Source organism: Myripristis murdjan, chromosome 4 (genome assembly GCF_902150065.1).
Source record: "Myripristis murdjan chromosome 4, fMyrMur1.1, whole genome shotgun sequence".
Lineage (NCBI taxonomy): Eukaryota > Metazoa > Chordata > Actinopteri > Holocentriformes > Holocentridae > Myripristis > Myripristis murdjan.
Genome location: NC_043983.1, coordinates 13,577,914 through 13,599,597, shown reverse-complemented (window position 1 = coordinate 13,599,597; position 21,684 = coordinate 13,577,914). Strand labels below are relative to the sequence as shown.

Sequence of the window (21,684 nt, the reverse complement as noted above, 5' to 3'; positions counted from 1 at the left end):
CTAAGATTCATATCAATTTTGGGTTGTCAGATATGTCAGTCGTTTCATTTTTGGGGGGGAAAGATCAACCAAATCTTCTAATCCTTGATAAATAGAGAGACATAGGAGCCTCCCCAAGCAACAGCCCGTACCCATAACCTTTAAGATTAAAGCATCATAACCATATCTCAAGCTTTACTGTTTTCCCTGTGCTGTATAGCCTTGACTTAGCCCTATAATGCCAGCCCCAGTCTCACTGTCAGTTGTTCAACATCCAAGAAAATAACTTCTGCTGCAGCTTTGTGCCACTACGTCTAAAGCCATCTCAAACCCTGGCGTCTTGTTGTTTACTATTTGACAGAAAAGTTGAGGTTTCCAGGCTCAGGCCCAAACCAGTCCACAGCACCCTGGGCATTCAGCAGAGGCAGATTTGAATCTATCCAGTCATCAGCATGCTGGCCACAGAGCATAGCCGCTAGATAAACAGCAGAAGCAGGAGTCCCTAACCCAGAGCTCTAGGACAGAAATATCACACAGCACTATCTGTCTCTTTCTGCCTCCCTTACTTACACAAAGATACACACATCACATACACACAGCCTTCCATTAGAAATGTACCGCATCAGAGAAAAGCGTTTTCAGTTTTAAATTCGTAATGAGTTTTGTCATTCATGAATATTTTGAATTTGCCGATTGATGTATATTCTTTGTCTGTGCTGTCAGAAGAGTATATTTCCAAAAAGAGATACAAGAGATGCAAAAAGGTATTCATTTCTTTTTTCAGTCATTCTTTTTCCATACTCCCTTATCCAAATCAGGGTCATGAGGGGACAAGAGCTTAACTCAGCATGCATAGGGCAGACAGGTAAAGAAACACACCAGGCAGGTCACCAGTCCATTGCAGGGCTTATGCACAGACAGACATCACACATTCACATCTTTAGTGTTCAGTTCACCTTATCTGCATGTCTTTAGATAGACTGTGGAAGGAAACCAGAGCACCTGGCAAAAACCCATGCAAAAATGTGGAGAACATGCAAACTCTGACAAATGACTGGGAACAAGGTTTGAAAGCAACGCCTTCTTGATGTGAGGTGAGCCAACATTTTTCCAAGTTATATCAATCAAAAAAATCATACTAGCATGCAAATGTATAGACAATAGGCCAAAATCAGCGACCTGGGAGTTTGAGGTTCTGCACAGTATCTGAGAAGGTCCTCACACTGCACTCCTCTGGATGGAGATCTCAATTGTTTCTGGAATCTGTTGGATTATTTTCCCTGTGACCCCCAGTTTGGGGGTCACAGCCCGAAGTACTCCTATCACCACTGGGACTATTTCTGTCTTCACTTTCCTCATCCTCTCCAGCCCATCTTGCAGTCTGTGGTACTTCCCTGGTTTCCTTCCTGATGTTGCTGTCACTGTATTGCTACTCTATCATCATCACTGTTCCCTGTTCCTTGCTCATTGGCACAGTGTTCAGATGGCTGGCCAGTACTTCTTTATCTGTCTGAACCTGGTGGTCCAACAGGGTTTAAGCCTTAACAGTCTCAACCCTTTGCTGTGTCTCTTATCTGGACCAGGGTGGGTCCAGGACTTACTTGGCACAAATCTGCCAATCCCCGCAGTTGAGTTGTGCCATTTGGTGTAAACTGTTCCGTCTTGCATCTTATAAATTAGGGTTAGGGTTAGGGCTAGGGTGAAGCCACTGTGTGCTGGACTGTCTCAGACGGTCTCAAAGGCAAAGTTGACCTGGTGCTGAGAGTCAGCTCTTGTGTTGCTATGATTAGCACTTCAGCATTGTCCTTCAGTCCAGCTTTTTCCAGCCACTGGTGGGATTTCCCAATGTCAGCCACTTCTGCTATCTGTCAGCGGTACATTCCATGGAAGCGTTTGGCTTGCACTGCCTCTGCTTGCTCTTCACCCACATTCCCTGCTGCTGCTGCTGTCAGAGATGTTCCCTTAGTTGTTCATTCTTAGGATCCCTCTTATAGATGTACTTGTGAATGCTTTGTGTTTCATTCAGGGTGGTTACCTTCATGCTCATACTCATCAATCCATCCACTTCCCACTCATGTTTCAACCCATGTTTCCAATTGGTCACACTCTCAGGGTACTGGTCTTTGACTGGAATCATCTGTGCACTGTGAGAAGTTTGTTGGTTTTGCTCAGTTTCTTTGTTCTCTCTTGGCCAGCTAACTTTACCCTGATGATGGCTGATGGCTTGGAGCTTGTTCTTTCCATTGACATGACACATTGACCTGACACTTGTCCTAGTGTGTCCTTGACCTAGGACTTGTCTTACTCTGTGAAGATACTTGGATGTTACTGTCTTTCTTGTCTTCTCATGGTGGCGCCCATATGACTGTGGAATCCAAAGGTACTTGTAACTGTCCAGTATGTCTGGTAGCTAGGCGCCTTCAGTTCTAATCATCTTTCCTCTCTTCACTACCATCTGCCCACACTTCTCCAGTCCAAATGTCAGTGCTGTAGTAAGGTGAATCAGTGCATCATGGCCCTCCTTGGCATATACTTTGATGTCATCCCTGTTGAGGAATTGGATGATGGTAGCCCTACGCTTGAACCTATCCCCTCTACGTGACAGTGTGGCTAAGGGGGTTCAAGCTTATGCAGAAGAGCACATCATCTTGCTACATGCTGCGCTTGATGGCCTGTGTGATTGACTTTGAGCTCAGATTGGTCTGTGGGGTCTTAGAGTCTTCAGTGCATGAGCTATCTTTCACTTGCTGGTGTTATACCATACCAATGATATTCCATGGTTAGTGTAATATCTATAAAATATATATTCACATATTACACAAACAGTTATCAGCTCTGTGGTTTATGAATGGTTGTATGTAATTTTGATTATATGCTGTGAAATCTTTAGTACCCCTGCATGATTTGCAAAATGTTTTGTGGCAATGTAAAGTGTGGGTCAGTTGTAGTGAACAGGCCAAACATCAACATTAAAATGACTGGTACGGTCATTTAAACATACTGAAAATGGCCACTATACTGTAGCAAAAAGCTAGAACAGAGAAAAAGACTAACAAAAATGAAAAGGGTCCACTGCTAGCTAAAATAGATAAAGTTCATCCATTGATTCATCCACCCATCCATCCAGGTCGATGCCAATAGAGCCATCCTATTGCAACTACACCCACACAGTGTCTGTCACGGCCAAAAATGAAGCAGGGATCTGTTGACTATCTGTGTGTAATCTAGGGGAGAATTACCCAGGAAAAAATTAGCCACTTCTGTTAGATGCATTTCTGGCATTAACAGGACAACACCATAATATCTCACTATCTAATGTGGTACCCTGCCAACGGATTTCACCATCTTGACACACACACACACACACACACACACACAGGATGGAACAGTAAAACTCATCCATGGGTAGAAGATGCATTGCCCTGGTAGCTGAAAGTCTGTGCGACTGTGCGAGTGTATGCCCAGTGGTACGAAAAAGCATACTATGATCAGAGGAGTGGAAATGTGTGGGAGATCAGGCTGTCTCTCCCGAATCCCCACAGCAATAATGTTTATGTCAACGTTAAGGCACACACAGTTCAAGTGAAACTCCTGGTTCTGCTCTGATTCCCACATATATGGAAGACAGCCAGAAAACTTGGAAATGGGACTTCATGCTCAGGTGTTGAAAAAAATGGAGATCAAAGTTCATAATATATCTCGATATCATGTACAGTTTAAACATCCACTGTAGTTAAAACAAAATGAACATACTGTATATTTAGTTAAGTATACATAAGTGTGACTACGTGAACTGCAAGTCCTTAAAGCCAGACAATGTTGTGCTATTCCTATCACCGACGAGCATGTGTTTATGTTGGAGAAAATAAGTAATTATCAGCCAGGGCAATAGAGAGTACAGTGGACTGTGACCAGGGAAGACTACACTTTTCCCTCAGTGGCTTTGACTAATGTTGCTCAACATCCAAAAGAGAGAAAAAATATAAGGGAAAAAAAGGTGGGGGGAGGGAAGGGGGACTAAAGAAGAAATGAATTACCTCTTGCATTAATTTTATTTGTCATCATTCCTCAACAAGAAGAATGGATGGCTAATTGCACATAATCAAAATGCTCCCCCAGGAGTATGGGCTGTCTATGATGCATTATGGCATAATTATACATTAGTCTGTTTGCATGCTGTTTAAAAGGATTTGAATGTGTGTTGTTGTGTGCATGCATGAATTGGGTGCATGTGTGTGTGTGTGTGTGTGTGTGTGTGTCTTAAGAATTGTGCTACTACTCATGCTCCTTGCCCCTAGGCTCCTGTTTAACGTTATAGTGGTGTGTTTCTCCACTGCAACTCCACTAAATGAGTATGCATGCAGTTCCTGTGGCCCTTGGCCTCTTCTTCAGCGATATTTGCTGTCCCACTTTTACAGTCTGAAACAGTCTAAAACTGACAAGAGGATCTTGGCTTACTTTAAAGGGATACATTGACATTTAGATGGCACTGACATTTAGAATTTGAATATGCAAAGTGCCCGAGAAGACCTTGTCAGCAATGTTAGCATTCATTATTTAAAACCAAAAGGCTCATGTTAGTATTCATTATTTAAAACCAATGGTTACCATGATGGTACGGTGGTGAGCTAGGAGCACTCACTAGTATTAATGAGGAATGCTGACAATGACAACAATCCAGGTTTCTGGTAACTGAAGTACAAGTAACAATTGCAGAACACAAATTTGATACCCATCAGTATTCACGGGGAAGGTTGACAATAACAACAAACCATTTTTACCAGTGTACTGTAATTGGAGTGCCTACTGAAAAAAAAAAATAAATATAAAAGACTAATGAGCAAAATGTAAGGGCATCCCAGTGTCTCCATTTGCTAAGACAAGAAGCACATAACTGCAGCATTGAGGTCATGTCATCCACCCCCTTTTTTTTTTCATAGCAGACATGCTATAAAAAATAATCTTAAAAAAAAAGGCCAAACACTGTCATGTCCTTTCAAGATGGAGTTTTGAGCATGCCCTGTTGGCTCAGTCTGTTTATGTTCTTGTGCTCTTGTATACTCTCTTGTTAAAGAGATCTAAAGCTCTGTGGGACTACCTGACAAAATCCAGGGTTCAATAAATAATTTACATACCACATACTTGAAACTGCGTATGTTCCAAAACACAGCATCTTACCCTTTATACCATCACCATCACAGACTTTCTTTACTTCACTTCCCTTAAAAATGAATTAAATAAAATATGATATTTTGCTGCTAAATGTTTATAGTCTTTTCGTCAAATATGGCGTTAATATGAATACTACATTTAAAGTATGTAATTGCTACTGAAAGAGGCTTTTTTCTGTCATAAGAGGCAGTCGTCACAAACACACACACACAAACATGCATGCATGCATGCATACACATCTGACACAATAACTGTCCATTATCTTTATGCGCCTTGACAGGCCTGCCTCAGTAATTGAATAAATAGCGGATATCCTTATTAGTTTTCAAAGCAAGAGGGATTTCCTGAAGCACTATCCCTCCTCCTCTTGTGTCTGTGCATGTGTGTCTATGTACATGCATAGGTATCACGGCCACATGGATTTGTGTATTATTGTTGTTACAGCAATTCCTCTTCTGCAGTGTGTCTCCGCGCGGGGTGATGTCCTCAGGGCGTACAGTATTCACATCGCTCTAAGTATTGAAACACAGAGTGCAGATTGAGCCAGAGAGAGACAAAGAAGATGAGAGAAAGAGGCTTTATTCTAATGTCATTGATCTAGCAGCCAATCATACCGAGGTAGACGGGACTAAACCACCTGTCATCCAGATAACCCGTGTCGCTTACATAACACACCGTGATGATCTGATCTCTTCTGATCACCGTGCTGCAGGAGTCTGCTGTAAATCTGTCTTATAATAAACACCACCGTCTGTTGCGTGCATATCACTCACAAGTCACAGAGATTGTTTTTGACTGTTTCAGGGGAGAGCTACAGTAGCTGCTGCTGTGTACCGCACAGGAAGGAAAAGAGTTGACCGGAGGCTACTTCATCCATCACTTACTTGTGTATCACTTACTCATTCACTCATGCACACACGAATGTCCAGACACAGAGATACACACACATCTTTGACCACATGGCCTGTGCATATAAAATCAGGCGTAAAAGTGCATAAAAGAGTGACTTGTAAGAGAGTGAGTGAATCTCGTGTCTTGTTTCTGTGCCACTTCTTCACCGGCTATCTCTTTCCATAGCCTGGACAGAATGGTAAATGCAGAACAGGAAGGGGGTCCAGTTCATGCTGACAGTCAGGCAGGCAGCAGCGGCCAGAAAAAAGCGGCTTGAAGTAAAGTCTCCAGTGGCACAGGGAGAGGATCATTTAACGCTGCATCTATCATTTGAAGCCCCTCTGAAGGGGAACAATGACCTTGATTACCCTAAGATAACAGTAACACACTACACCACACCCATCTGGGTGCTCTCATGGAATTGTAGCACCCAATTTGAAGAACAACACAGAGGCATGCAACATGCATCGCCTTGGAGCGTTAATGAGTACCCTGTATAACCTTAACACTTAACACCATGAGCTGGAAGGAGGAGCTAAGAGGGAAGAGGAGCAGGGGAAAGAGTGGAGTGCATAAAGAAAATAAAAAAAACATTCTCACATCCTTTGGCAATAATTAACATTAGGCACAAGAATTTAATAGTGCAATATAAAAGCCACCTGATGTCTCCTGCTGTAAAAAAAAAAAAAAATAATAATAATAATAATAAGTTGTAGAAAAAAAATTCCAGAAGCTAAGAGGGTAGGCATGTCTGAGCGCTACAGGCAGGAATCAAGCTGAGGGCACTAGACAAGGAATGGAGGCAACATCCAAACTTAGTCACCTCTTCAGTCAGAGACAGTGAGTCAAAGTCTGTGGTGTGACAACCCTAATGTTTCCTGCATCTGAGTCACAACTAGTGACATATAGAGCTGGCACTCGGCTCTGGCCTCCTCGTGCCGCCTGGGAGCGAGAAGAAGGCATGTGTTTGTCTGTGTGTGTGTGTGTGTGTGTGTGTGTGTGTGTGTGTGTGTGTGAGAGAGAGAGAGAGAGTGTGTGAGCGAGAAAGATGGACATAGATGAAAAGAGAATGGAGACATGGAAAGACAGCAAGGCCACAGTACTGTCTCCTAGGGTTATCAGGTGTGAGATCCATCTGTTCCTGGAGAACTGACACAGACGTGCACCCACACACACACACACACACACACACACACACACACCCATGTGTCTTAGTACACAGTGTTTTCAGAGGAGTACTCTCAAGGCCTGAAATGTCACAAATCTGCATGCCAAAATTAGAACGCTCATTCTCAGCCTATGAAAAATTCCTTAGCCATGGCAGCATCAAACCACTCAAGAGACAGTCTGTGCCCAAAAAAAAGCATAAAGAAGGAATTATCCAGTCTCCTCAACTTCCTTAGAAGTAACAAAGCAGTGTAGCTTTCAAGTAATATTTGAAAATATCTTCCAATCCAGTTAAAAATCATTTACAGCCTTAACTACAACAGCTGTAAGTAGTAGAACCAAGCAATTACATAGATTTAACACCACCCACAGTGATAGAGTAGGTTAAAGCGCGTTGCTGAAGAGCGATGTTAGGACTCAATAGGCCTCCTACTAACAGGCCTGGGGCAGGAATTACACATGCAGCACCAAACCTATCAGTACAGACAGAAAGAAAGAGAGAGCAAAGCAGAATAAACACTTCTCGTCCATGTACAAACAGACCCAGCAGGCCTACATGTCTCACTGCTCATGTTCCCCGAGTTTTCTCTGCCTCACACAGCAAAAAAAATGTCAAATGGCAGCTGTCTTCAAAAACAAGTGAACAAAAAGTGCTAGTGGGATGAGGTAATCCTGCTTGTTCCCAGTGCTAATCGACTTGTTTCCAGAATTTTCTTCAATCAAGTGTCATTTTCTTGGTACTAGTGGGCGGATCTGCCTTATTCTTGTTTCAACATATTTATTGTTCCCAGACAAATTCTGAGAACATGTGCAAGCGCACTGCAAAAAAGTGAGATTACCTCATCCCCTTGGCAGATTTTTTTCACTTGTTTGAAGATAAAACAAGTTTTTAAGGCTGAACATGATAAGAAATTGTTGTTAAGATGGATTTTTTTTTTTTTTTCAGTCACTGGGCAATCTGTTATCTCTGGCAGAAATGACAAGTTTACACAGAGGGAGTAGGTGTTAATTTCCCCTCCTCCTGCCTTAATTCCAAATTATGTACAATATATCCAGTTTGGAGACATAAGGGCAACCTGTTCCTCTCATAACATTTGAAATGCTTACATTTTTCTAAAATGTTACTGTTTTGTAAGAAAAGTTCCTGAGATAGCCTGTAATTCCAGTATATTCCATGGTGAATCCATGCTCTAACAACTTCAGAAAAGGTCACGGTTTAAATATCAGCACAGTGGAGAGAAGAGGGAACGACCTGCTGCATTAAAATAATGATCTATTAATTAGCAGAGAATGTGACGTTCTGGGCTGGCGAGTGTGAGCCTGATAAAGGTTGAAAGACCAAAATGAATACGTTTGTAGTGAATAAACAGACAATTATTCTGACGCTCTCCGGAGAGTTTTTCCTTTCATGGCAGCAATCATTTTGGAGAAATACCTCATCTAATGGTCTGCCTGTCTGTCAGAGGATGGCCTGAAGCCACCCATCAGTTGGAAGAAAGGACATCTGAGAGAGGAAACAAGTAAGAGCAGAGTAAGGAAGAGGCTGGCTGTGGAACAAACATGACACACTGCACGAGCTGAGTGAAAACAGGCGAGAGGAAGAACCGCTCTCTTTTCATCACCGTCTTTCTGCCACTCTTCCTTTCTCTACACTGACATGTCTCCTGGGTTTAACAAGAGGCGGTTTAATTGAAGTGGGTTCTCTGTGTGTGTGTGTTTGTGTGCATGTGTGTGTGTGTGTGTGTACAGACTCGAGTTTAAATAAATCCTAGTGCTTCCCATCTTGACTGTGTCTGTCAGTGAACACACTTTCAGCTCCGAGGGGAATGTGTTTCATGGTCCTCTTTGGTGCCAATTGCTCTGCCAAGCACCTTTGCACATTCAGTGTTTACGCAATTGTGTGGCTTAAACGAACGCTCCAACGTTTTGGGCAAAATATCCTTTTTTCAAGACATCATTTGTGTTGGAAATACATGACTTGAAATTAAAAAAAAAAAAAAATAGTGTCATCTTAGGAGAAGTTAGTGGAAGTATAACTGCTCAACACATTTATCCTTCCATCTATCGCAGTAATCTGAGCACCGCTGAAGGTATAAGAAGATCCTGCACTAATTAACTTCTCCGAAAACTACTGTTCTTGTTGGTTTTTCAAATTCCAAGACATGTATTTCAAATGCACATGACACATTGTGCAAATAAGACAATTTGTGAGTTTATTTTTCACTTTGAGAGAGCAAGGCTAATGACTATCATTGACCTCAAGTCTTTATGCTAAGCTAACACCAAATGCTACCCATAGGAACTGAACCACAGGACGTACAGAGGAGAAAATGATATCAAGCATCTTGTCTCAGTCTGGGTAAGCCAGGAAAAGGATATTTTGCCCAAAACGTTGGAGTATTCCAGTAAGATTAACCTTAACCCTGTGAGCTTGAATGCCGTCAACACAGAGACAAACACCATGCATACACTTACTTACCACCATCTTGTTGAGGGAGACCCAGCAGTCGGAGGGGAAGTCCTGCAGCATGGGAACCAGGAACTGGAGACAGCCGTCCCAGTGACACAGCAGTAGCATCATGCCGATCAGGTTGAATATACGCATGACAGCACTGGCCAGGTCATAAGTCATGTGGAAGATCTATCAGGGAAAAGAACAGAAGTGCAGGGGGTAGATAGAGGCATGGAGAGGTGGAAATAAGGGGAGAGAGACAGAGAGGTGTGTGAGTGGTGGAGAAAAGCGACTCAGTGGCGATTATTCAAGTAAAGTCCCCATCTAATAACAAGTAAACAGGTCTGTTTGTCTTTTCACAAACGCCACACCCAGCATAATATTAAACCCTGTGAAAAACAGACTTGGAGAGAGCAGAGTCTGTGTGTTTTCTCCTGGTCTATATCAAGGGCCTTCTCAAAAGAATTAGCTCTAAACTTTTTTTTTTTTTTTTTTTCTGACTAGACCAAGCCTGACATACTCTTTAGTTTGCACTTTTGACCTGGTGAAATAACTAGTAAATATATTATATTTGCAAGAGAGACTCCTTATTAATTACATGGTATCAGTCGAGTGAAAACTTCCACGCAAAACTCGTTAGGAACTAAAAGCTAATTAATGAAAAGCAGACAGTTGGGAGAAGTGCAATGGATGAGGAGGTATCAGACACCAAATCAGCCCAACAACATGAACGCTGCTCGTTACTCTCCTACCCATCCTCCATGTGTAAACCACAAATGTGAGAAACGTCCACTTTTTCTGTAAACATAACTCCGGATAGCCCAATATGTAAGCTGACAGCATAAAGGTTACTATTGGAGGTGGCAACGGTTGGAACTGGAGAAAAACTGGTCAACTTTCCCATGGCTGTGCATGCATTTTAAAATACGCCACAATACAGGAGGTAAACATTTGTTGCATGTCCTGAAGCATTATTTGGTGATGTGACTATGCAATGGCCATAAATAAATAAATAAAGTGACAAACAGGAGACATATGGTTTTGAAAAATGTGATTTATTTATTTTTCCGCAAACTTACTATTTGAATATTGTGACTGGCTGAACTTCTTTAATATGCACCAGTGTGGAAAATGAAAGCACAGAGTCCATGGTTTCTATTCACAGCCTCATCCAGTGGTGATGAGGGCCCGCCTTTGCTCCCTGACTGAGAAATGGATCAGCACCCCGGGCCTCTCTGCCTGAACTGAGCACAGCTCCCTTCAGGTGAGAAAGCTCATTTGCGAGCCAGTGTTGTGGTCGCGGCCTTGTAAACAGCCCTCACTGTGGCTTTCCTGGCCACTGTCCAGGCCTTGCTGCCACTGTGTGTGTGTGTGTGTGTGTGTGTGTGTTTGTTTATTTGTGTGTATGTGCACAGGCTTGCATGTGTATGTGTGTCTGCTCAATGTCAGACATGTGCAAGTGTCTGAAAGCCCTGCTTTGGTGGGCCAATTTGATGCTTCCCCAAATCATAAGCACAGGCTTATTCCCCACCTGAGACAAGAGAATTGCCCTACAAGGGAACTAATCCAGACACTGTGTGCACGTCTGGTTATTTGCGTGCATGTGTGTATGTGTGTGTGTGTGTGTGTGTGTGTGTGTGTGTGTGTGCTGAGGTATCTGAAAGCCCTGCTTTGGTGGACCTATTTGGTGCTTCCCTATATCACAAAACATAGGCTCATTCTTCATCTGAGACAGGTGAATTGTCCTACAAGTGAACTAGGCCAGACACTGTGTGTGTGTGTGTATGTACACCTGTGTGTATGTGTGTGTGTGTGTGTGTGTGTGTGTGTGTGTGTGTGTGTGTCTGTGTCTGTGCATGTGTGCATGTGTGTGTGTGCGTGCATGTGGTGTGTGTAAATGTGCGTGTGTGTGTGTGAAGACATGGGTAAACATCTTCTGTTGTGTATTTACAGTGTTGGAGTATTCAGGATGGTGACTCATCCCATCACCTCAGAAGACCTTACAGCCCCTTGGCCACTCAAATCCACTGAATACACACGCACACACACACACAAAAAAAAAAAAAAAACATACACACATTTTACTCCACTCTGTTCTGGCCATGATTCTTTCTGAAGTAGCTCTTGGGCTTTTCTTTCCGGTTTGCGTTTGGCTGAACTCTGATTTGTTTCCCAAGTCCTACTTCAATGTTGGCACATTTATTTAAGGACATTAACTTGAAATTTAAACAACATGCAGTGATCTGTCATTTTCCATCAAGACGCGGGGGCTCAGCATGGTTTGGCATTGTGCCTCATGCACTGCACTGCCTCAGCCCTGACGTGGCTGTCAGGGCTACAGCATTCAACGTCTCCTCTGCTAACTCTGTATCCACAACTAGAGAGTTCCAATTGTGCCAAAATTATGCTGTTGGTACTGTAGGAAAATTATGCTACTGCATATGGTATTGTGCTGTTGTATAGAGCACTGTTACTCTATCTTTGTCTTTGTATATTGTTGTTCCCATTTGTATATATCTACTGTCATTTGTGTTCATCTCTTAACAAAAGCTAATGCAAACCACGGTAGCATTATACAAATAAAAACAAGAGTAAACATAAATAAATGGAACCACCAGTATAGACATAACCAAGTAATGTAATACACAAAGACAAAGATATACTAACAAAACCATATACAACAACATATGCAGCAAAAAAAAGCCTATTTTCACTCAGCAAATAAAAAAGCCCATAGTGACATCCTACTATATTCTCAGAACTGATTTGTTGTTTGCAAAGCACCACCTCTTTGAATATCTATCTCTTGTCTTGTGTTTCCTCCCTACTCTTTACCCTGTTGCTTATTTTTAGTAGCTGCATCCCTCCTCCTCTCCTCATGCTTTGGGTTAAAAATGTAATTTTGCTATACAGTTGCTGCCAAAAGAACTGCTTTGCTGCCTATAAAACCCTTCTACCTACCTTTCCTATTTTTGCGTGTCTCTTATGAAAGCCAGTCGCCTCAGGTAACTAAAGGGAGGAGAGGGGGAAACAAGCTGCGAGGCCCTGCCCTTTGATTAGGAAGCACTCCCACCATGATTAATGAGCCTCCAGGACTAATGTTCCCCCCGACACCAGAACGGCACCTAGGCATGTGTCACTGTCAGACCACAATCTGGGTCAAGGCACATTCCTGTGACCAGAACTCACAGCCTGGAAAACACAGATAAAGCACTCTTTCGTCTCCTTGTTTACTCTACATGATCATGTTTGATCCAGGCAATATAAGTGAGAAATTGTGAGGAAATCGGTGATCTAAAGGATGAAAGGAGAAATCAGAGAAACTATAATCCCTAGCCCATGGCCTTCCTTCTGTCTACCGGTTATTCTGTATGATTATACTGTTGCCCTAAACACCTATCCTGCATCCCCCACAGCCCCCTCCCTCTCTCTAGCTCATGAAAAAGGCATCCGTTGGACATACCAGTGGGTGGAGAGGCTCGCGACAAGCGTCCTTTCTCAGGAAATTGCTCTTGTTATTCCCGACAATGCTTATCATCTCTGTCTTGTGTCAGTCACACCACAAACACACACACGCACGGCAACAATTGCAAAGATGATGGCACATGACGGGAAACATATTGTCTGCCTGCTCATTCTTCATTGTTTATTAATTTTGAATAACGAGTTAGTGGTGCGCTAACATCCTCCTCTTGGCTGCTTTATGGCTGAGCTGCACGGTGGTGAAATAATCTCAGCACCTAGATGATCTTTTAGGAGACCCAGTCGCAGCGAGCCGAGTTAAGCTGAACAGAGCTGAGCTGGGCAGAGGAGAACACAGCCGGGCACATCTGAACTGAGTTGGACAGAGCAGAGCTCAGCTGAACTAAGCCGATCAGAGCAGAGCTGAGCAGAGCTGAGTCAAAGCAGGGAGCACTCAGTTGCATGTGGTTGAATCAGTAATTATGGGTCTTGTCAAGCTCAAATTACCACTCTGTAATCAAGAAAGCAGTTGTTATTTTCAGTGGAGTAAAGGAACAAACACACAGTGGTTTGGTCAGTTAGCTAGCACCAAATATGGACCCAGAGTTAACACGCACACACACACACACACACACACACAAAGTGAGCCTGCTGGGAGGGCTGGCTGCAAAAGACATATCTTCAAGAAGGATAATGTTTATGCAGCACAAAGGGAGATGATCGCTGATAATGGATCTATCTATAGATGTACATATCTGCTGATGTGCAACGCAGTCAGAGCTGCCGGTGTTCTTGGATCAGTCACTCAGTCAGCTTCGATCTACAACTGTTTGAAACAAGGACTGTTTGAAGTGCTACAATGAAACAATTATGGGAATTAGAACAAGGAAGGTTTTGTGTGGGAGAGAAAGTGATTATTTGCGTCCCCCCTGATTGCCTTCATTCCTCAGAAAATCCCTATTCACTTTCCCACAGACAAACACAAATTAATATTTCGTGAATACTCAGTTGCATCAGTAGACTGGGTTGTAAACTATAACAAACAATAAAGTTTGTTGCAATGTAACATGGGAAAAAACTCAAATGTGTTCATCAGCTGCCAGGTAATTACATCAAAACCGATTGTTTTTATATGAAAATGGAGTTAATGTCACATTGATTTTCCCTCCATGAAGCAGCTACAAAGGAATTAAAAATGGTGGCCAAGACAGAGAATCAGTCTGGCCTGGCTAACACAAGACCCTGGAGACTAGCTCGAGTGTCTGGAAAGGCTCTTTTGATATTGTTGGCTTATTTTACGGCTAGTGAGGTGACTATGCCTTCAAACTTTAGTCTGACGCTGGTTGGATATCACTAGTATAAAACTACCAAATCAGCTGCTGTTTGCATAGCAGGATGAGGGGCAATGCACTTTGATTTGAATAGCTGGCAAAGGGCATTTCAAATTCAAACATGAGAGCCAATCAAAAAAAAAAAAAAAAAAAAAAAAAAAAAAAAAAAGCACCGATTCTGAGTGAATACTGCCAAATGAATGGAGCCTGTCCAGACTAGTAGGGGAACAGCTCCTTACTGTCCCACGCAGTCGGCATCAGCCACACTGCCGTCAGCCAGCCTAGATACACAAGTCCAAGTACTGGGGCAGTGCTTTAATATGCAAATTGAAGCTTTACCACATTTAGACTTCAGTCATGATCAATACAGCACGGATCAAGTAAGATGTTTGGCTTTTATGTGATGCAGGACAGAAGGTGATAAGTCTTACTGCTAGACACTAAGACTGCTCAGTGTGATTTATTATAAACAGACTCTACTTTGTTGTGGGAGGGCTGTCTTACAGTCTGTACATTCCTTTAGGACTGTGGCAACCTGTATTTCTTTGATTCTGTAAAACAGCATTTTGTTGTGAGGGCAATACAAATGATGCAGTATATGGGGAGGAAAGGAGAGGAATGTTGTTTCAAAGCCAAAGGTCAGGAGCATTTTGACCTGAACAAAAGCGGTTTATAACAAGTACATGAAAGGTGTTTGTTTACTTTTAGGTTCACTATTTGATCAACTGTTTTATGTAATAAAAAAAATAGTGTGTTGCAAAACTTCAGTGAGCAACAGAACAAACCAGGTGGACCACACCCTAGCTGAATGGAGGAACAGTGAGGGCACATCAACCCCAACACATACACACATGCTTCTCCTGTGTATGCTCTTGAGGTCAGTATGTAACACTAATGCATGATTTTTTTTTTCATTTATTTCATTTATCAACATGCTTTCAGCCTGCATGTGCACATCTGAATGACAGCACACACTCTAGTCACTTCTTCAGTTAAATCAAGATTTCTTCATCAATACTTATCAAGTCTACCTCTCACTTCCTTAAAAGGCCAACCTAATACCCAAACCCTCATCCTTTCCCTGTGATTGGATCATAAATATTCTAGAACCCCAGCCTACCTCCTCCCATTGGTGGATGTAGCGAATGAGTCTGGACAGCCTCAGCAGACGCAGCAGACTGAGGATCTTGGTGAAGCGGACGATGCGGAGCGCCCGGGCTGTCTTGTATACCTCTGAGTCGATCCCTTTCTCCACGATGAGGAAGATATAATCCACAGGTATGGAAGAGACAAAGTCCACCACGAACCAGGTCCTCAGGTACTTCTTCTTGATCTTCTTGGGGTCCAGGATGATCTCGGTGTTGTCCTCGAACACGATGCCCGTCCTAAAGTTGAGCACCAGGTCCATGAGGAAGAAGGTGTCAGAGACCACATTGAAGATGATCCAGGGTGTGGTGGTCTCGTCCTTGAAGAAGGTGATGCCCACTGGGATGATAATCAAGTTGCCCACCATGAACATCAGCATGGTGAAGTCCCAGTAGAACCTGGGCAGCAGGGAGAGGAAGAAGAGGACACAAATAAATGCAAAACAACAAAAACACACACTGAGGGGCTAAAGCGCACACAAACAGTCAGCCCACGGTAGTGTGAGAGGAATCAACTCAGCATATCACAGTAACACAGTATGCTTAGGCCATTTTAGCTGTGTTTGACAATAATGTCAGTGTGTATTAACTAAATTATCGAGTCTCAAGAATTAAAAAATGTGTCTAGACAAGAGAAAATGTTGGATTTATTGTACTCACAGTGTTGGCGTTTGCTACGCATATCATATGTCAGTAAAGATGCTGACACTGCTTGATCTATGACAAGTGGCTTCTCTTACTCTGTGTCAAGGAGCAATGCACTTTACTCTCTCTCTCTCTCTGTCTCTCTCTGTTACACACACCCACACACACACACACACATAAAGCACCACCACTAACCACGACAACACCAAATGACTGATCCAATGTGAAACACCTAATTTTTGATCAAGAGTATGGTACCCTCCACAAGTCAGATACATCATCTGCCTCGTGACAAGGTCAAACCAAGGACAAGCGCAGAGGCAAGGATGTTACGTGAAAGACAAGCTGGGTGGTGAATTGATTCCGAACAAAGGACTCAAGCACCCAAAATAGTAGCCCTTGGGACATTTCAACAATCACCATCGCAATTCAGTTTTGTGTTACACCACCAATAGGGCAGTTTATTAATGATATCATTAATCTGTCGTCAGGACGCGCGTGGTCTGATAGCCAATCATGTCGCAAAGACTACCTGTAGCTTGGAAATTTCAAAATCTTATTATGAGAATTACACACACATGTGTATATCTGTCATGGTTATACAGACAGGAATTATCAGTGGATCGATAAGTTCCATTGCTGTAATCAGCTGAAGGTAAGGGGGAGTGTGGAGAGCTCAGCGAGGAACTGATAGGTGTGTCGCTGAGTCATGACTTGACTCCTCTTTTTCAGAAAATGCCCTATCGCTTCATGCGCACAAGTTAGGCTTTACATCTTGCCTGATGTTATTGCCTATAAACCCGCTGGTAACAGCATATCCAGTGATATCTGGGTGGTAAAATCGCGATCTGCGGCAGAGCAGAGAGGGATTGGTTTGTGCGTGTTCCCAGCGATTCTCTGTTAATTTACACGTTTTGACTATTGTGCGCGCTGTCCATGGTGCTGAAAGTGGGGTTTGCACGCATTCCGACATGACGGCTTAACTTTTTCAAGTGCACCTTTACAAGGGGACTCATTATCATCGTGCGTAAATGAAGCGTGAGACGCACACGATTTTGTTTTGCTTTGGAGCATTTACTGCAGTGTGTCACCAAAATATACAAAGTGAACAACTTAACCGGCCGGCGACGAAAATAATATCTAAAAGTCAAAATTACGCATCTAATCAAAAGGGCTACAAAAGGGCTCAAAAGGGAGTTTTAATGTTCTTCGGTGCCAAAGATCTGCGTGGAAAGTAACGAGTTTTGTTCTAAATTTTTAATTGAGAAACTAGGCTTCTTGCCAAAATGAGTCGGACAAAAGTTGGTCAACTGTTGTGTGCATCTGTGCATGATTAAGTTCATCATTCATGGTCCTAATCGTTGCACTGGTCCATTTTCCCCTGTAAATCTCGGTTTGAGATTATCTTTGAACAAATTCAGAAGGTAATGATGTGCAAACTGGGCCATACTGTAGAGGCGGGAATTAACAATAGTCATCTTGGCCAAATAAATATGAAAGAATTATATGGAAAATGAGCTTTAAGAAGTTGTCTACTGGTGATTTAACGATACATTTTTACTTGAATTTGTCAATTAGACTTTTGATCCGGTCCATGACAAAAACTCAATAAATCCATGGAGTGGAATAGAAATCACATGCCAATCCTTCCTCCATGCAGGCCTGCTCAATCTCGGGGTACGCACTGTTTAATAACTCAGTTTGACCTGTACCTGAAGTCGCTGTATGGGTGGATAATCCAATTACCCGCCGATTTTACGCGCTCTTGTTCTTTCTCCACCGCCTTTTGGCTGCCAAACATACGCAAGGAGAATTTATTAACTCCAGGCTGAAGCATTGAACTAAATTGCCGCTGCATGTATGTCCGATTGTCTCTGGGATCCGCATCATCCGGCACAATCTGTGAGCCATCCTCAGCTTTTGTAAATGTCACAGAATTTCTGGACTGTTGGCTTGGAGTCTGTCCGGGGGCCGAGTTGGGGGCGCTGGAGAAGGAAACTCTGGAGTCCTTTTTCTCAGCTGCTGCCGTGGTGGTGACCCCGGGAACCTCGGCCCCCTGCCCCTGTGTCAGGGACCCCGCTGAAGCGATGGAGCCATCCATACTTGCAGCCTGCCCTTTGCCGTCTTCAGCTGCAACTATCCCACCTGTCTGCTTCTCCTGCCTAGAGATGAGAGAGGAGAGGCTCCCTGAACTGGTCGGGTCCCTTCTGCAATCTCCGTTTTTGTTGCATATCATTCCGATGGCTCCCTCGCCTGCCACACCGGTTACGACTGCCTCTGAGACTGTGTCCCCTCCACTCTTTTGGTCTGAGCCGCCTCGCAAGCCAGTAGCATCCCTCTGACATAACAGAGCAGGGGATGTGGTGCCAGTGGGAGCGAAAGGCGCGGACTCCTCGTCTTGCAGGAGCCACTGCTCATTGTTGTTGGAGTTCCTGCGCGCAATAGACGCGCCCCCTCCTCCCGGCGTAAATTTCTTCATCTTGATTCTTCCACTACTGTTCCCATCTTCGCATCCGGTGGAGCTGGCTCCTTGAAGTGGTCGGGGCTGCTGGAATTTGGACTCCTCCTCGCCGTCCTCCGACTCGTCCATCATAGACAGACAGCCACTCCCGTACCTTGAACCAGGGCGAGGCTGGGCGGGCGGCGGCGGTGGAAACACTGTGGAGTTCAAAGCAGCAACAGCCCTCTGCTTTCCATTCACACCACTTTAGCATACAGCACCGGTGGCGTTGCTATGGCTGCAACCTGGCTGCTGTTATTGTGTGTGTGTGTGTGTGTGTGTGTGTGTGTGTGTGTGTGTGTGTGTGAGAAAGAGAGAGAGAGAGAGAGAGAGAGAGAGAGAGAGAGAGAGAGAGAGAGAGAGAGAGAGAGCAAAAAGATGGGGCCATATGGCAGCATGACTCTTATAGGCTACAATAAAGTAGACTATGGCCTTCACATCAAAGGGAGTATCCATAGGCAATCCAAAATATAAGTCCTGTTTATAATGTATGCATTCCCTCTGGGACCACACCCAGGACACACCCAGTCTAGCTTTGTCAGGCTAAAATAAGTCTAATTAGACCTATACTTAATGAAAGACTATGCAATGTGACAGATGAAGGTCACAAGAAACTAACAATTTACCGGTATGTTGTTTTCTTTTTCTTCTTCACCTCTTCAAGTCAGTGATTAGCTCAGGTGGATGTGGATCAAAGGGGCTTACCAAATCATAATCTGTAATGCCACGACCTAGACCAGAACTCCTGATTTTGCTCTTCCTAACTATGTACCAGCCCCACAGTCCCTTGCTATACATTGGCCCATAACTAGCTGATAAGGGCTTCCCTTGCCATGATTAAATGGCTCCACCTTGTGGCTCACACCACGAAACAGGATTTACTTTTTTTTTTCCTTTTTTACAGAGATTACCTCTTTCTTTTGTATTGTTCATTTTATACAGTGCCTTTCTTCATGCCTGTTTATTGCTTGGCACACAGGTGTTTGTAAGGTACATATAATTTTAAAAAATGCAGACTAACTGATTGTCCTCCCTGTATGTCTGCTGTGGACCACGGGTCTCGCACTTGCTCGCCCTGCTATTCATGACACAGTATCATGTTTGCATTGATGACAGCTGTGATTTGGCCTTAAGCATAAAGTACAATAGTATAGTATTGCACCAGTGGCCTGGGAACGTTTAAACTAAAAATAATAAAAGACTACAGCTTCACAGGGCCCAAGCACAACAAGCATGGAAACTTTTTATTGACTGAATTGGGTCATATACTGGACATACCTTAGTTAACATGAGATTGTGATTGAATGATTGTCCACCATGAACTTGTGACCATCCCCATAAGCTATCAGAGGCATTACTGAGGTTATCACTGAGTGAGTGCAGGAGTAAAGCAGGTGCATCTGACATTTATGGTCACAGTGGCTCAGTAGTGAACACTGTTGCCTCACACCAAGAATGTGCTGGTTTCCAGTGTTAGCCCTGGTCTTTTGTGCAGCGTTTGCATGTTCTCCCCATGTGTGGGTGTGTTTACCCCCACAGTCCAAAGCCATGCAGCTCAGGTGAACTAAAGACTCTAAATTGCCCATACACGTGAAAGTGAGTGTTTGTGTGTGTGTGTTAGCCCTGTGACAAACCTGTCCAAGGTGTTTCCACCCAGTGCATGCCGGGATAGATCCCTTGATTCTGAATAGTATTAAACCATTTTTGTTAAACATTGACTATTTTTGAATAAACAGGTACGAAAAATAGATAATGCATGTTGGTCTTAACTGCACAATAATATTTCTATTTAATTAGGCAGATAAGACTTTTCAAAATGGTCCTTAATGGTCCTTAATGTGAGCAAGACTGCTTACATTAACGACCATATGCATAGTCTGTGTAAGGTTTAATATTTTTCAAACTTATACACTATATTACCAAAAGTATTCGCTCACCTGCCTTTACTCATACTATGAACTGAAGTGCCATCCCATTCCTAACCCATAGAGTTCAATATGATGTCGGTCCACCTTTTGCAGCTATTACAGCTTCAACTCTTCTGGGAAGACTGTCCACAAGGTTGAGGAGACTGTTTATAGGAATTTTTGACCATTCTTCCAAAAGCGCATTGGTGAGGTCACACACTGATGTTGGTCGAGAAGGCCTGGCTCTCAGTCTCCGCTCTAATTCATCCCAAAGGTATTCTATCGGGTTCAGGTCAGGACTCTGTGCAGGCCAGTCAAGTTCATCCACACCAGACTCTGTCATCCATGTCTTTATGGACCTGGCTTTGTGCACTGGTGCACAGTCATGTTGGAAGAGGAAGGGGCCCGCTCCAAACTGTTCCCACAAGGTTGGGAGCATGGAATTGTCCAAAATGTTTTGGTATCCTGAAGCATTCAAAGTTCCTTTCACTGGAACTAAGGGGCCAAGCCCAGCTCCTGAAAAACAACCCCACACCATAATTCTTCCTCCACCAAATTTCACAGTCGGCACAATGCAGTCTGAAATGTACCGTTCTCCTGGCAACCTCCAAACCCAGACTCGTCCATCAGATTGCCAGATGGAAAAGCGTGATTCATCACTCCAGAGAACGCGTCTCCACTGCTCTAGAGGCCAGTGGCGGCGTGCTTTACACCATTGCATCCGACGCTTTGCATTGCACTCGGTGATGTGTGGCTTGGCTGCAGCTGCTCGGCCATGGAAACCCATTCCATGAAGCTCTCTGCGTACTGTACTTGGGCTAATCTGAAGGTCACGTGAAGTTTGTAGCTCTGTAGCAATTGACTGTGCAGAAAGTCGGCGACCTCTTTGCACTATGCGCTTCAGCATCCGCTGACCCCTCTCCGTCACTTTACGTGGCTTACCACTTCGTGGCTGAGTTGCTGTTGTTCCCAAACGCTTCCATTTTGTTATAATAGAGCTGACAGTTGACTGTGGAATATTTAGGAGCGAGGA

General features: G+C 43.5%; 1 protein-coding gene across 1 annotated transcript in view; it reads right to left on the bottom strand.

The window, feature by feature from the left end:
- hcn2b (hyperpolarization activated cyclic nucleotide-gated potassium channel 2b) overlaps nt 1-18,834 on the bottom strand; it is a 45,476-nt gene extending 26,642 nt beyond the window's left edge. The window contains exons 1-3 of the mRNA XM_030050176.1: nt 17,957-18,834; nt 15,575-15,998; nt 9,689-9,850 (exon numbers count right to left, since the gene is read on the bottom strand). Coding sequence (XP_029906036.1) covers nt 9,689-9,850; nt 15,575-15,998; nt 17,957-18,834 — 1,464 coding nt within the window. The remainder of the gene's footprint in view (nt 1-9,688; nt 9,851-15,574; nt 15,999-17,956) is intronic.
- Between the last annotated feature and the right edge of the window lie 2,850 nt (nt 18,835-21,684).